Genomic DNA, 13,810 nt, shown 5'->3' with positions numbered 1-13,810 from the left:
CATTCCAGTAATATCTGCTTCCATTTCCCCTGCAGTAATTATTTAATAGAGTCTTAAATGTATCTGTTTCCATTTAATGGGAGGCTCATGCCATCTTCACCCTGGCCGCCTTCCCACGTCCTCCATGTGCCGCCGCCCATCTTAAATGGATGGAAATGAGCTGCTCCGCCAAAATCGACTTCTGAAATCACCTGATTAATTTCGCCTCTGTCTGAGGCTCCTCTCGCCCACCATAAATAAAATTGACTTTGAAATGTCCTCCTGTCGTTTATGCTCTCTTCCTGGCACTGATTGCTTTGTCCTCGCTGGCAAGTTATTCCTACCCAGGTGAACCAAAACAAATCATGGGGGAAAAAATGCAAACTTATTGCAACAGGTTTGGTTTCATGCACAGACAAACACATGGCTCGTGCACGCTGCCACTCGGCCGGGCCACTCGCCAGTGTGCGGAAATGTGAACACGTCTGACTCTTAGAAAACAAGCTTTGTGTGTGTGTGTTTGTTTCTGTGTGTGTGTGTCTGTGTGTGTTTTAGTGAAAGGAAATCATCGCTGAACACTGGACGACTGACACACCTTAGAGGCTCACTTGGCTCAGGTGCGTGTCTTGTACCAGGGATGACTTGCACGTGATGCTGCCATTAGTTCACTGTTGCATGTCAGCCTCTCCCTCTCTCAAATTAATATTATTTTTTTAATTCCTCTCTAAGAATGTTCCAGTAGAGGTGTAGAAAGCATTCAACACCTTTATCCTGTAATTTAAATAAATACAACACACAACACCCAACACACAACACTATTAAAGTGACCACAGAGTTAGCCTGTGAGTGTAATTCATTAATTATCCATAAATAATATGACATGAATAATATATACATAGACTTATTTATGGGATATGTTAAGATGTTGGTAATGCCTTGATGCATACTGATGTATGTGAAGGTTAATGAAGTGATAGGCTGGGAAATTAATGGATATAAATATGGTAATACATAGGGAAATAGCTGAATATGTCTTTATATATATATATATATATATAAAAGGGTGAATGAATAAGAATATGGTTACATTGGTTGGCTGTGGCTCAGGGGATAGAGCGGGTGATACAAACCAGGGACATACAGTTCTATTTTGTCCCATCAAGCCAGCTAATAGAATTGCAGTAACTCATCATGTGCTATGTTAACACCATTGGTTTCACCTCCTCAGTAGCATTAGCATCGCTGTAGCATTAGCCAGCACGGTAGCATGTTAAGCTAGCACTCACATAAACCATTTAATCTTGTTATACTGTACTTGTGCACCTGTTAAACTGATATTGTATATATTATGATGTGATAACTGATGTTAGCTCTTTTGTAATTTTATGTGACCCGAGAAAGTTGCGGATGCTGTGACATCACCTGATTGGGATCCTGATAAAATCCGTAAATGTAAGGCAGACTTTATCTTTCCTCTGAGATTAGTCTAGTGCAAGTTTCACAAATATAAAGAGGGAGTGATCACTTTTCCATCCCCAGGCCAACTCTGAACCCAGACCCGTAGTTTCCATGGTAACAATCAGACACATGCTGACAAGTGACACCAGATGACAGAAAAGAGGACAAACATGGCTTTTGATTAGTCGATATGGTAACAATGCTGTGTGTAGAACAATTCCAATGCAACGAAGATGATATCAGTCTTTTTCTTTCACCACATGAAAACACCATGAGCCTGAAGAGCAGTGAGCCCTCCCACATGAAGGAGCCACAGCATCTCAGCCCTGTCACAGATCTGCACTGCACTGAGATTTGATTCTTCCGTGTAAGCACTGAGAACAGTTACGCCCTCTGCCGAGTTCTACCAGTAAAATATAATTTGATTAATCATTGCAAAAGACAAAATGCAGAATGATGCGATCTATCAGTAGAATTTATGGAATGTATTTCATAGCAAACAAGTCCATTCTTGAATAATTGAGAAATAGACTTATTATTTATTATTTTAACACAGATAACAATGCTGTGAACAGCAGTCGTGTTTTGACTAGGTACATCTTGTGTGTTTGAGGTGCAAAGATCTCAAGTCCTAGCATGTCTATGGAATTTGGTAAATAAACACTTTTTGGACTACTCAACACACTTCTGTATCTAACGCTTTCCTTTTAAACACCGGTCATTCATTGTTGGCACAGCCGAGGCACTTTGGGGTGTCAGTATCCTGCCTGAGGACACTTTTAAATGCAGACTGAAGGAATCGGGGATCAAACCAACAACCTTTAGGTTAGTGGACCTTTTGATTCACCCGTCTAGTTGTGGCCCTCTGATATGTAGCCTGACATAATGCCAGCCAGGACTTGGCACCAACCAACCAAAGCATTTCAGTCGGAAATCTGGGAGCCTACAGGTGGATGCTGGGGTGAGGCGCTGAATTGACAGGCATCAACAAGCAAAGGGAGAGATAAGAAGTCATTGCTAAATAGGTTGCCACATTGAAGGAGAGTGAGGCGTGTGACATGGTTACAGCAGCCCAGCTCCTGTTGGCCGCCTGAACTTGCGACCATCGCTCCATTCCCAAGACATCCAGCACGTTGCGGAGGAACACCTGTGCCAAGTGTTAAGTTATTTTTCACCCATGTGGCAACTTGTCTAAATTGTCCTCACTTTTCTGACGCTGTACTCTCCTGCACGGAGGTTTGAGGAGCTTCAGGAACACTGCATTCAATGTGTACAGCAAGTGCAAATCCACAAATGGTTGCTTTGTTGCTTCCGGTGACTTGAAGCAAACACTCCTGCTCCCCCCACGTCCTCGTCTGTGCTGCTGCCAAAGCTCAGTGTTATTCAGATTTTACACTCTGTTGAGTTTGTTGTCATGTGTCTTGCTGCCATATGCGTGCGTATTAGTGTGCCATCATTACCGTCGACATGGTAATAGGCTTCCCTTGTGACCTATAGAAACATACTCTCACAACATGTCCAGGTCAGGGGTCGCACCCGAACCACGGATTGCATCCAAGGACGAAGGGTGATTCATCTGTCAGATCAGATCTGCCACAGTAAATGTCATCTGCTGTTGTTTTCTGATTAGAAGTCCATTTTGGTATCAATTTATTTTTATTACATCGTGTGGAGTCAGAAATAAACCTGAGCGTGTAACCTGCTCAAGGTCGTTTTATAAGAGCCAGATTTTATTTAGAAGCAAAACACAGAGCTGATGCCATTTGATACGAGCTCCTGTAAAAGCATATTTGATTCTTATCGTCATTTTAAAGTTATTGAATCACATTTAACCTTTGTTAGATTAATGCATCTGAGATGTCAACCTTGTGAACGGACAAAAGTCATTTAAGAAATATTATCGGGATCGCAGAGGGTAATAAGAACAACAAATTATTCCAGCAATTATTTGCTATGATATGAACAAAAAATAAAGCAAGAAGTTACACAATCTACAAAACTAAATACTGAAAATGTTTTTTATTGATTCATTTTATGATGATGATGTTTATTAGTGTGTGAGAGTTGATGTTGGGCCAAATAAAATGTTAATTTGGCCTTATAAGGGAGTTGCCGTCTACTTGTTAAATATAAAAGTTCTGCACTAATATAAAAACACCCGGGTTATCTGGAATACAAAACACGAGAATACATAGTAATGATTTGTCTTTTGTTTTATAATGATATCGTTTACTTTACCACACTCGTATGAAATTAACTTATCTGTGATAAAGTGAAACACACATAATAGAAGTTACATTATCTTAAACAGATACCTTCACAGATATTTATCTGTCCAAGTGAAAATTCTCTTGCAGTAGATTTGAGTTCTTTTAACCAATGTGATGAGTTACACTTTTTAATTGACTGTGACAGTTGGATTAAAGATGCTGTGGACCACAAACTAAATATGATGAAATAAGCACATTCACACATAAAAGAAAAGACTCATCTGACTTTTCACTTCTGCACACGTTTCATACAATAATTAATTTGATGTGAGCTCCTGCTGCCTTTTGGCTTGAATATGTTGAAGAAACTGAAGCTCAAACAGAATCCTTTTGTGATGTGAAAACTTGTTGCCATGGCGGTGCATGTAAAGTGTCGGTGTAATCTCAATTTGCTCACGGGTGTTTGCATTTGAGTTTCTTTTCAAGTGTTTGGGACATAGCTTCATAAATGAGGGCGTAGAAATACAGGCGTGTTTAATCAACTAGAGAAAATTGAAAAACATGAAAGTAAAGCATTTATGTAATTTACTTTTATTTTTAATCTTTTTGAATCTTAATCATTTTGAATTGTAGTCTAATTCAAATAAAACCTGTAAAACGTTATAGTTACATGTATTTGAATCATATTTTGATTCATGTCAACACAATAACCAGGATGTAAACATACATACAAACATTCCTGCTGTGATTTACCAGTGAATAACATGTCCTGCATCAGCTTGGGCCCTCGAGGTCTTTGACCGTGCTGTATTGTCCTTATTACCTGCTGTAAACCATAGAAAGCAGCCATTGCTTTTATGTATCTGCCATTACCTGAAACCACAGCCCCCCTGCCGTGACTTCTTCTCTTGCATCTCATATTCAGCCTGCTGCCTGTGTATGTGATGGTGCACCAGGGATCCGAGGGTTACTGCTTTGCGCTGAGCGATAGATGGGACATGCAGTGTCACAAAGCATCTATTGAACATCTGCAGGCAGGAAGTGACAGGTGTTGATGTGTGCACTCTGGAAGCAGCGTCCTTCAAACGGTGGCCAGAGGTCAGAGCTGAGCACAGGGAACGATTTTGTGAGAAGTGTAAAATAAATGAGCTACAATATGTTTAAACACAGGATAGATGGAATTAAACAAGAGATAACTGCTCTGGCGGATTCTTACGTCCAGATGATATCAGGCTTCCCTTCAGCTCGACCGTGTGTGTTTGCTCATGTGCATGAGCGTGTGAGCACTCTGGAATCTACATGACAAGGGGTCTTCCGCCCCTGGATTCTCCCCTTCAGCAGATTTCCCAGTAGACCCACCTCTACCTTTCCACACACCCTCTTGTTTTCTCCTTCCATTTGTGTCCACGCTTTTCTTTTTTTCCCCTTCCACTTCCAGCTCCGGGCCATTTCCGCTCATTCTTTGATCCTGAAAACCTGCACGCCCACTGCCTTTCTTCATACGGTCTGGGGCAGAGAGGGAGAGAGCAAATTAATTAAACACACACATTTAATTTGATCATTCTAATCTGCAGCCATGCCCTTTTGACTCAAACAGCATTTTTGTATGGGGGGAAACTGCTGGGACGGAATATTAATTAGATCAGCGCTTTTCGAAGACACATTCACACTTGTTTACACATAATTACACTATGATGACTCTGAAACGCCGTTGCCGCTCTATTGATTTTGTTTACATCAGGTCTTATTGGCTTTAATTACTGCTTTGCCTCGGATACATTACAGAGGCGTGTTGCTGTGTTACACTGTAAGGACTGTGGGATAAGGTAATGACTTGGTAATGTGCCATAATATACTGCTCTAGGAGCAATCAAAAACCAGGCTGTTTCCTCAAGTGAATTGAAAACTACTATTATTATGCACATACATTTTTGGATCAGCATCAGCTCACAAGTTGTCATGGTGACCGTGTTGACGAACTCATCATTTCCAACTCATCCATTAATTTGGAGTTTTCTGACCACAGTCCAATTTTCATTCTGCTTTTAGCTCCAATTTGGTCTCCACCAAATATCTGGCTCTTTTTTCTCCGCTGTGTTTCGCAAATAGTGACTGAGTTTATCTGTCTGCTGTTTGGTGCTGAGTAGGTAGAGGACAGTGTGTTTGTATAGCTGCCTCCTGCAGCCAAAAATGACAACTGAATAAGGTTATTTGCCTGAAAACCAAAACAAGGAGCTGAAAGATGCTATAAAAAAGCTAAACAGAAAATGTAACAAAAGAAAAAAAAAAATATCCCGCAAGTGTTTTGGGAAATTCCATTTCATAGTTTTTGTGTCATCCTGTTGAAAAATAAACAAACAAACCAAGGGCGAAAACAAAAGTAACAAAAAAAACCCCATCAATTTTGGCTTAACACAAACTAACATTTATTTGAGTCCTATTTCAAATTTAAAGAGTTCAAAAGTAAAAAAAAAATGACAGGAAACCATGCAGACACAATGTGATGTTTGGCTCAAGGAGGTTAAATAGCCCTTCAGGTTTCTGCTTCTTTAAGACACTCTCCTTGTGTCTCATAACCGAGCCATATAAAGGTAGGACTCCGCTTCCACATTTCTTTACGATGCCATATAAACAGAGTGTTTTATTTGTGGACATAAACTGCCCTCCGAGGACCGTTGCTTCACACTAGAATGGCGGAGAGAAAGAGTTTGTGGGTTTGGGCGTGCGAATCGCGGGAGGATTTTCCTTCTGATGATGTTGGTGGGCAGAGGCCGCACTATTTAGCCTGTAATTAAGAATCCTTCAAGTGTAAATGTTGTAACATTTATCAGCACCCCGAGGTCTCGTCGGAGCACTAACTGCTATTAAAGTAAGGCCTTCTAAATGTGTAGCTGCCAGGCTGTGATTTATCGCCTCAGTCAGGCGGCTGCTGTACGTATTGTTCCCACAGTCGCAGCGGTGACCCGGCTGAATGAGTTAGGATACAATTGGGCGATGGCATCTGGAGTAGGCCGTGGTGGCCGGTAATGAGCTTATATGTCAGGACTGTAAACTCATCTAGATGTAAATGTATTCCTTCTACAAGTTGGCCCGCTAATTTATTCATCCAAATGTAGCTTCATCAATTTATTCCTCATCTCGGTATCAGCACACAAGTCTGTCTGAGGAGATGAAGCAGGGACTTCCGATTCCTCCAGGAGACGGTTTTGAAGTTTTTTCTCGGCGGCTCGGGAAAACGTAGAGAAAGACAGCAGGGGATTCTTTTTTCTTTTTTTTTTTTACCTTAAATGCAAGATTGAGAAGCAGTGCGGCTTCTGTAAGGCTGTGTAATTGCTCCATATTTAATATGACGAACATGAAGCGGTGGGTGAGAGGCTGCCTCAGACGAAAGGAGCGGTTGCGTGCCCCCGTGCTGCTACTCTTGCTTCTACCCTTGTCGGGCCTGTTTCCGGTATGCACTTCTCGTGTTTGCTGCAGCGGTGCGTAAAACGTGTCGCAGGATGAGTGTGGCCAGGCACTCACGGCGAACCTGCCGCTCTGGTGTGTGTGTGTGTGTGCGGACAAGTGTGTGTGGTAGTGGTATCGGGTTAGTCGTTAAATATTTCTTGTCTTGTTGCACTCGTGAATTGTACTTTAAATATTTTTGGAAGGTCAAATGGAGACAATAGAAACCTTAAACTACTTTTTCCCACCTCGAATTTCAGTTTCTGGTGTTGCTCATTTGTCAGCAGCCCTGTTGCTTCCTCAGCAAAAGGTGCTGGGTTCAAACTGCAGCTGCTGGTTTCAACCATACATATGTATAGATGGACCACGTGACTGCTCCCCAAAGTGAAGCCAAAGCATCTCCATCGCACCCTGGTGGCTGGTTGCTGTACAGGACATGAACCCTACCTCCACCTCCATGTTAGTGGATGGGACAAAGTTACAATAGGTTTCACACAGTCCTTACAGTGTAACACAGAATCAAGCCTTTGTAATGTATCAGAGGTATAAAGATTAAAAAAAAAATTTAACTTTAAAACTGTTTTTCCCACCCTTATGTAGTTTCCAGTAAATTTGGTTTAAATTTGTTATTTGATGCTAAACAAATTGATTGACAGCTGAGACTGACTCACATTTTGTTGAGTGTGTGTATCGGCAGGACTTTGATACTCTCCTCCAAATGCCGTCAGATGGCAGCGTCCACGTCCCGAGACATGTTGTCCATCTGTATATACAGTGCTTGGTTTGATGACTGACTGAATGCAACCTGAGTTTCCTGTGAGTGAAAGTCTTTCTTTGGAAGAAGGTTCCTGACACAGCTCGTGTACGTCCTCTGCAGAACCAACCCCACTTCTAAATAAATGCATTATTGAGTCCAGTTATGTTTACCAGGTACAGAAAATAAATAAATTGATGAACCTGCTGCTGTCACAATCTCTAAACTATGAATCCTCAGCAGTGAAATATTGATTTTGTGTTTCCTTGCTGTTGCTGTGCTGTCTGGGGACAATGATTCCATCACTGTGTTTGACTGGGGGCCTAATGTAGGACCAGAGGAATGGTAATCGGTCTCTAAAACGCTGTCAGTGTTTATTAAAGGATAGCTCTCTGAAAAGGTCAGCAACCTTTTCTGTTCACACTCGCTCTCAAAACTGTGACCGTCATTCCTCCCCTGCCTTTCCCTCAGGCACAGAAGACGTGTAACGTGACATGTGCCCCAACATTGAAACATAAACATAGAGGCCAATGCCACTAACTCGAGTCACTGACATCAGAAATCACGGTGTCATTTAAAATGTTTGTTTTCTTCAGCTGGTTAGAGGGATAATGAAGGATGTTCCGTTGTGTTTAATACCAGATAGGTTCAGATACATCAGATAATAACAAAATAAACAGATGCCAGGTCAGATTTAAAACGACAGACATGACTTCAGAATTTCAAAGATACAGAAAAATTGGTAATAATTTTCTTAAATTTGATCAAATACTATTCAGTATGGGTTAAAGCTGTGACACACTTATCTTGTGCATAAAATAAACAATCTTCACATTTATGTTTCAGTGCCTTACTGTTGTAGTCATATAGGGTTCATTATCCTTTATCTATTAAAGGATGTTTTTTGTATTTTGTCTGACTATTAAATCTGTAGGTTTTTTTATACAAATATTTATGAATTGTTTTGTTTAAGTCAAAGCTCATATTATACATGTTTTAAATCATTAGAAAACAAAGATTCGGTTAAGAAAACAGAAGCAAATGCAACTGATTCTGACATTTGATTAATCATGTTTTTTATATTTGAAAGTTTTCAATGAAGAATGACTAAATATTAATTAATTCCGCAATTTGTTACAACTCAATCTTTTTCGATTCATTTCATTCAAAGCCTTGAGGTTTGTGGGGAAGCTCACTGTATTCTGACCTGTCCTCACCACCAGAGGACTCTGTTTACTGCGGATTTATTTTTGTGTGTTTGACCGTTGTTCTTTACAACAGTATTGAATGGTTTTGGAGAACAATAATATCCCCTCTATGACTGAATGAAACTCTTAAGCTCATGTGCAGCGACTGATGTTAATGAACAGAAACTTTAAAAATAGCATCAACATTATAACACACTGCTTAAATTTAGTTTCAAGTTTCAAGGCTGGACTCTGTCTATTGAGCTTTTCCAACAGAGATTGCAGTGTTGAGAAAGAAGAAAAAGAAACTGTCATCTGTGCTAGAGCTTTTTGCCATTCATTTAAAGTGAGGGGAGAAGGTCACAAAATCCAGCCTCACATGTAAAATGTCACATAAAATTCCTGTGAGGTTTCACACTTAAAAATGCTTTGATGAGAACAATCACTTTTTTTTCTGTCCTTACAACATTTCAGGTGTTCCAAAATCCATACATGACTCCGGCGTCAAATGTGCAGTAATGTGGTTTCATTCCGAGGGGTCGAATAAGGTTGTGAACGTGTGCAATTAACCATTATGAATTATTCATGCACACACGAAGATGCAATACATTAACCATTCGTCCCCAGACGGTGACACATTCTAGATCCGAGCTAATGGAATAATTGTCTCCTCTAATTTTGTCAGTGGAATCCAGTGAACAGACATTTGAAAGTTATTGACTCGAGAGGTCGTTTTTCACATCGCGCTCATATTTCAGCGGAGATGAAAAGGGGAGGGGGGGGGCGGGGTGATTACAAGGTCAAGTCTGTTTGTCAATAACATTAAGAAATTGTTCAGGTGCTTGACGACATATTTACCGTCTGTATTAGCTCTGTAACCCTCATGAATGCTACCCTCCGGGTAGCTTTAAGTGGTATTAACATGGGAGCGGCCTTGTTTAATGAAGCTGTGACATGTGTGAATTAGTCCAGTCTGTTTTTAATAGCTGATGTCCCTTCATGTCACATGAAACGTTTGTTTCTCGGCGCTCATCAGCTAAATATTTTAGTTTTTTAGATGTTGAATTAAAGGAGGTGTATGAAATTCAGGACCAAAATAATCATGCATGGTGTCGGTGTGTTATTTATTGAAGAAAGTATAGTGAAAATATCTGATTGACCTTTGTGACCCCTGCAACCCCTCATGGACCCTTTGGGGGTGGGGGGGTGGAGGCTCCCTGGATACCAGTTTGAGAACATCCGCTCTAAGAAACCCAAGAAATCGATGAAACAATTAATCGGCCTTTGTGGTGCAGACTCACTCGCAGTGTTGTTCTCTTGTCTCTGAGCTGTTGAGTCTTCGGCTTCACGGTGATTACCCGGTTGGGGGGGGGGGCGGCTGTGTAAGCTGGAGTCTTGACGTGATCGCCTGCAAAGATGGACAACTACCACAACAGGAAAAATGTTGCTTCGGGACCCGACCTCAGTCAAATCACAGTTTCCCCGTTTCCTTCCCTCCAGCATGACCCATGCATCTCACATGTCACTGTCCATTTCATGCATCTGTGTCATTTATTTTTCAAAAATTCTTGCCTGGACTTTTAATATTAGAAATGAGATTTTGTTCTGAGGAGATCACTACCTGTTTAAATCAAACGCTCCCTCCTCTGAATATCAATGAAGTGAGTGGCAGTGCACGGCCAAGTGGAAGTGGACTCAGTTTGCCACAGACTGAATACAGATCAGCCCTCGACGTCACACTTTCAAACCTCTGAGAAGAAAATCGGCCGTGAAACAAGCCACCAAAGTGTCATGAAGATTTACTCAGACGTTCAGGGCGTCGTCTCTCGTCTGCTCGTGTCCTACTCATGATGAAAAACATCCTCGCTTTCCTTTTTTTCCCCCCTCCTGAATATTCTTTGCTGTTACCTTCTGTGTCAACTAGAGGTCAGCAGCTGACAAATTTTGTGGGGTCGTATCTCTGTGCAGATCGCAGTAAAATGTTGGGATGAGCTCATCCCTTCTACAGCCTGCCTGGGGGGGTGGACAGATTATTATTAGTCTAATGCAACACAGTGAAACTGTAAAAATAAAAAAAACATTTCAGTTTCAAGGTTGAAAGATATTTTTACTTGTGGATGACGACATATAAGAGGGCGTTTTTCAATTTCATTACTTATTGTACTATAAGTTATTAAAAATACGAATAATAGGAGAAATTTAATACACATTTAATGCTTCGGGTTTGTGCAATTTACTGTGAGGCAACATGGAAGAGTACTGTCACCGGTTTTTTTATGTGCAATATACTTAGATTTACAGAGTTCTTTGAGCAATTTACACTTGATACTGCTTTTAAAGTCATTATAATCTTTAACTATTTATATTTATTTGTATTATTTATCCACCATCTGTTATATTGTGAGCCGGACTCGACATCACTTCCTTCAAATGTGCACTTGTCTGTTTTTATAATTTTGAATCTTTTAAAGTTTTAAATTTCGAAGTACCGTATTATATATTTGACCAGTATGTATTGACTGGATGAAACTGTGTATAAACTGCTTATGTGTTGATTAAAGCGTCTTCTATGAATTAAAATGACCATTTTGCACAGGAAAGTCTTTGAGCCTCTCACTCCAGTGTGTTTCATACAGTTTGCTGGGAGGGGACAGGATAATATGAACATTACATCATTTTTTTAATTTAATGCAGCTTAGGAAAACGGCAAAGCAATAAATGTCTACTTTTCTGATTTAAGTTTATATTACATATTTAGGTACTGAGGCTTATACATATGTGGTGGTGCATTTCAATATAAATGGGTTTACTGTAACATGTTTACGTGTTTAATACTAATAAGTATTGCATTTATAAATCTGTCATCTATAAATGACAGTGACTATTTCACATATTTAACGATATGCACTGACTCTCAGTCACCATCAGCAGAGGACATGTCTCCATCTGTCTCCTTTCTTCTATTCAAAACACACTGGTCTCCAGAGCTGTGAAATCACTCTGGCTCCTCAGATGAAGACGCCCCCTCCGTAAGTCATCTGCATGCTTGCTTTGTCCGCCTCAGTGTCCTACGCCCGTCCTCACTCTGCTGTTTAATGTAGAACAAATCAATGCAATGTGGGGGGGGTTTCAGCCTCCCAGCTGAAGGTGCTCGACTCCAACAAGCAGACAGCCGCTGTGATGATTGTGACCCCATTAAATGTGACTCTGTGCCAAACTGGAGTGGACTGCTGCTGCTGCTGCTGCTCCAACACCTGATGAGGGGTCCATTTGTTTTGTTGATGCTGATCTCCTGCTATAACAGTCATGGTGCTAATGAGTCACACTGACGTAGGACAGATTTCGTTTTGTTTGTTTCTCTTGGGGGATCAATCCTGTCAAATATGATATGAGAGTACAAATGAATCAGATGCCTCCCCTCCACATAGAGAATCATAGATGTATCGTCTGGGTAAGTTATGTTTTATAGTTGCACACAACTTAGCTGAACTAAAACACACAAAAATAAGATAATGAAAAGGCATATCTTGCTGTTTTTTTCAGCTTAACTTTGGTGATCATGTGGTGATTTGTATTTATAAGCTGAAGACGTAACCTGTAATTAAAACTAATGAGAAAAGTTGTAAGCAGGAGCACATTGAGGGACTGTGGGAGGGGGGAGGGGCATAAATCCAGCCAAATTGATGGCCCCCCTAAAAAAAAAAAAAAATCGCACTAAACCACATCATTACAATCTCCAAATTGGGTTTCGTCCTCAGGTGTCTGATCATGCTGTCTTTGCATTTTCTTGTACGAAGGAGATCATATCATTTAACTGGGTTCTCACAGATATTGTCATCGCTGTGGACAAACATAATCAGACATTCTCGGGTGCCCCTCCCTGCTGTGTTACAACATCTGGTTGTACATGAATAACTATTAAATACTTTTTCCGAAAGTTACCTTCTTTTTTTCAGCTTCCCTCTATCAATAACTAGCACTAGCATGGGCCAAACCCAGCCTGACTCCTAGGGTATCCACACTCTAGTTGGTACCACTTACTGTATATTACAATAGTTATGCTAATAAAACTTAGTATTACTGGACAGCAGAAAGTCTATACATCTTTCGCCGCAAACTAAAAACACATCTCTTCTGACTATACCTTGAATAAAAAGTTTTTAAAAGTTTAAAGAAAAATTTTAGTAGCACATAAATGGCACTTACTTATAGCACTTTGTAGTTTGGCTTTCTTTAAGAAAATTGTACTTTCTTGATTCTTGTTGTTCTGGGTTCGTACCCTCGTGGTTGAATGATGTTATTGTGTGACGCTTTGGATAGAAGTGTCAGCTAAATGAAATGTAATGTAATGTAGTTATTAATTGCATAAACAATGTCGATTTTTTGGTCTTGAAAAGCAGCTACTATGTTGCCCCAAAGCAGGCTACGTGCTTTCATCCGTGTCGTCCTCAATTTTCATGTTCTCAGACAAAAATCACATCAGCACAAGATGCTCCATATAGCAGAGATGTGCTTCAAACAGCAGGAACCAGTGAATGTACATTCAGAGGCCACTCGGCGTGTGTGCTATACCTCTACAGCCGGACTGATTGAAGTGCACTGGGGTGTTTCGGCCTCTGAATACGACTGTGTCTGGTCGGCAGCTTTTTTCTTCTTTTTTTTTTCTGCTTAAACCTCGCCTCCACCAGGCCTTAATCATTTGGCCGGAGAGTCGTCCATTCCTCTCCTCTGGGTACAAATCAGACTCAAAGTGAGAAGTACAGTAAGAGAAAAATCCA

The 13,810-nt window shown here is 40.6% G+C and overlaps 1 protein-coding gene across 1 annotated transcript in view; it reads right to left on the bottom strand.

Moving 5' to 3' along the window:
• The window catches only part of LOC133014936 (uncharacterized protein C14orf132-like), a 46,021-nt gene extending 33,681 nt beyond the window's left edge, over positions 1-12,340 (bottom strand). Inside the window, exon 1 of the mRNA XM_061082150.1 lies at positions 12,251-12,340. Within this exon, the coding sequence (XP_060938133.1) occupies positions 12,251-12,340 (90 nt within the window). The remainder of the gene's footprint in view (positions 1-12,250) is intronic.
• Between the last annotated feature and the right edge of the window lie 1,470 nt (positions 12,341-13,810).

The sequence above is a fragment of the Limanda limanda genome, chromosome 12, assembly GCF_963576545.1.
Source record: "Limanda limanda chromosome 12, fLimLim1.1, whole genome shotgun sequence".
Taxonomy (NCBI): domain Eukaryota; kingdom Metazoa; phylum Chordata; class Actinopteri; order Pleuronectiformes; family Pleuronectidae; genus Limanda; species Limanda limanda.
The sequence above is the reverse complement of the archived record's forward strand: the minus strand, read 5'-3'. Positions and strand labels throughout refer to the sequence as shown.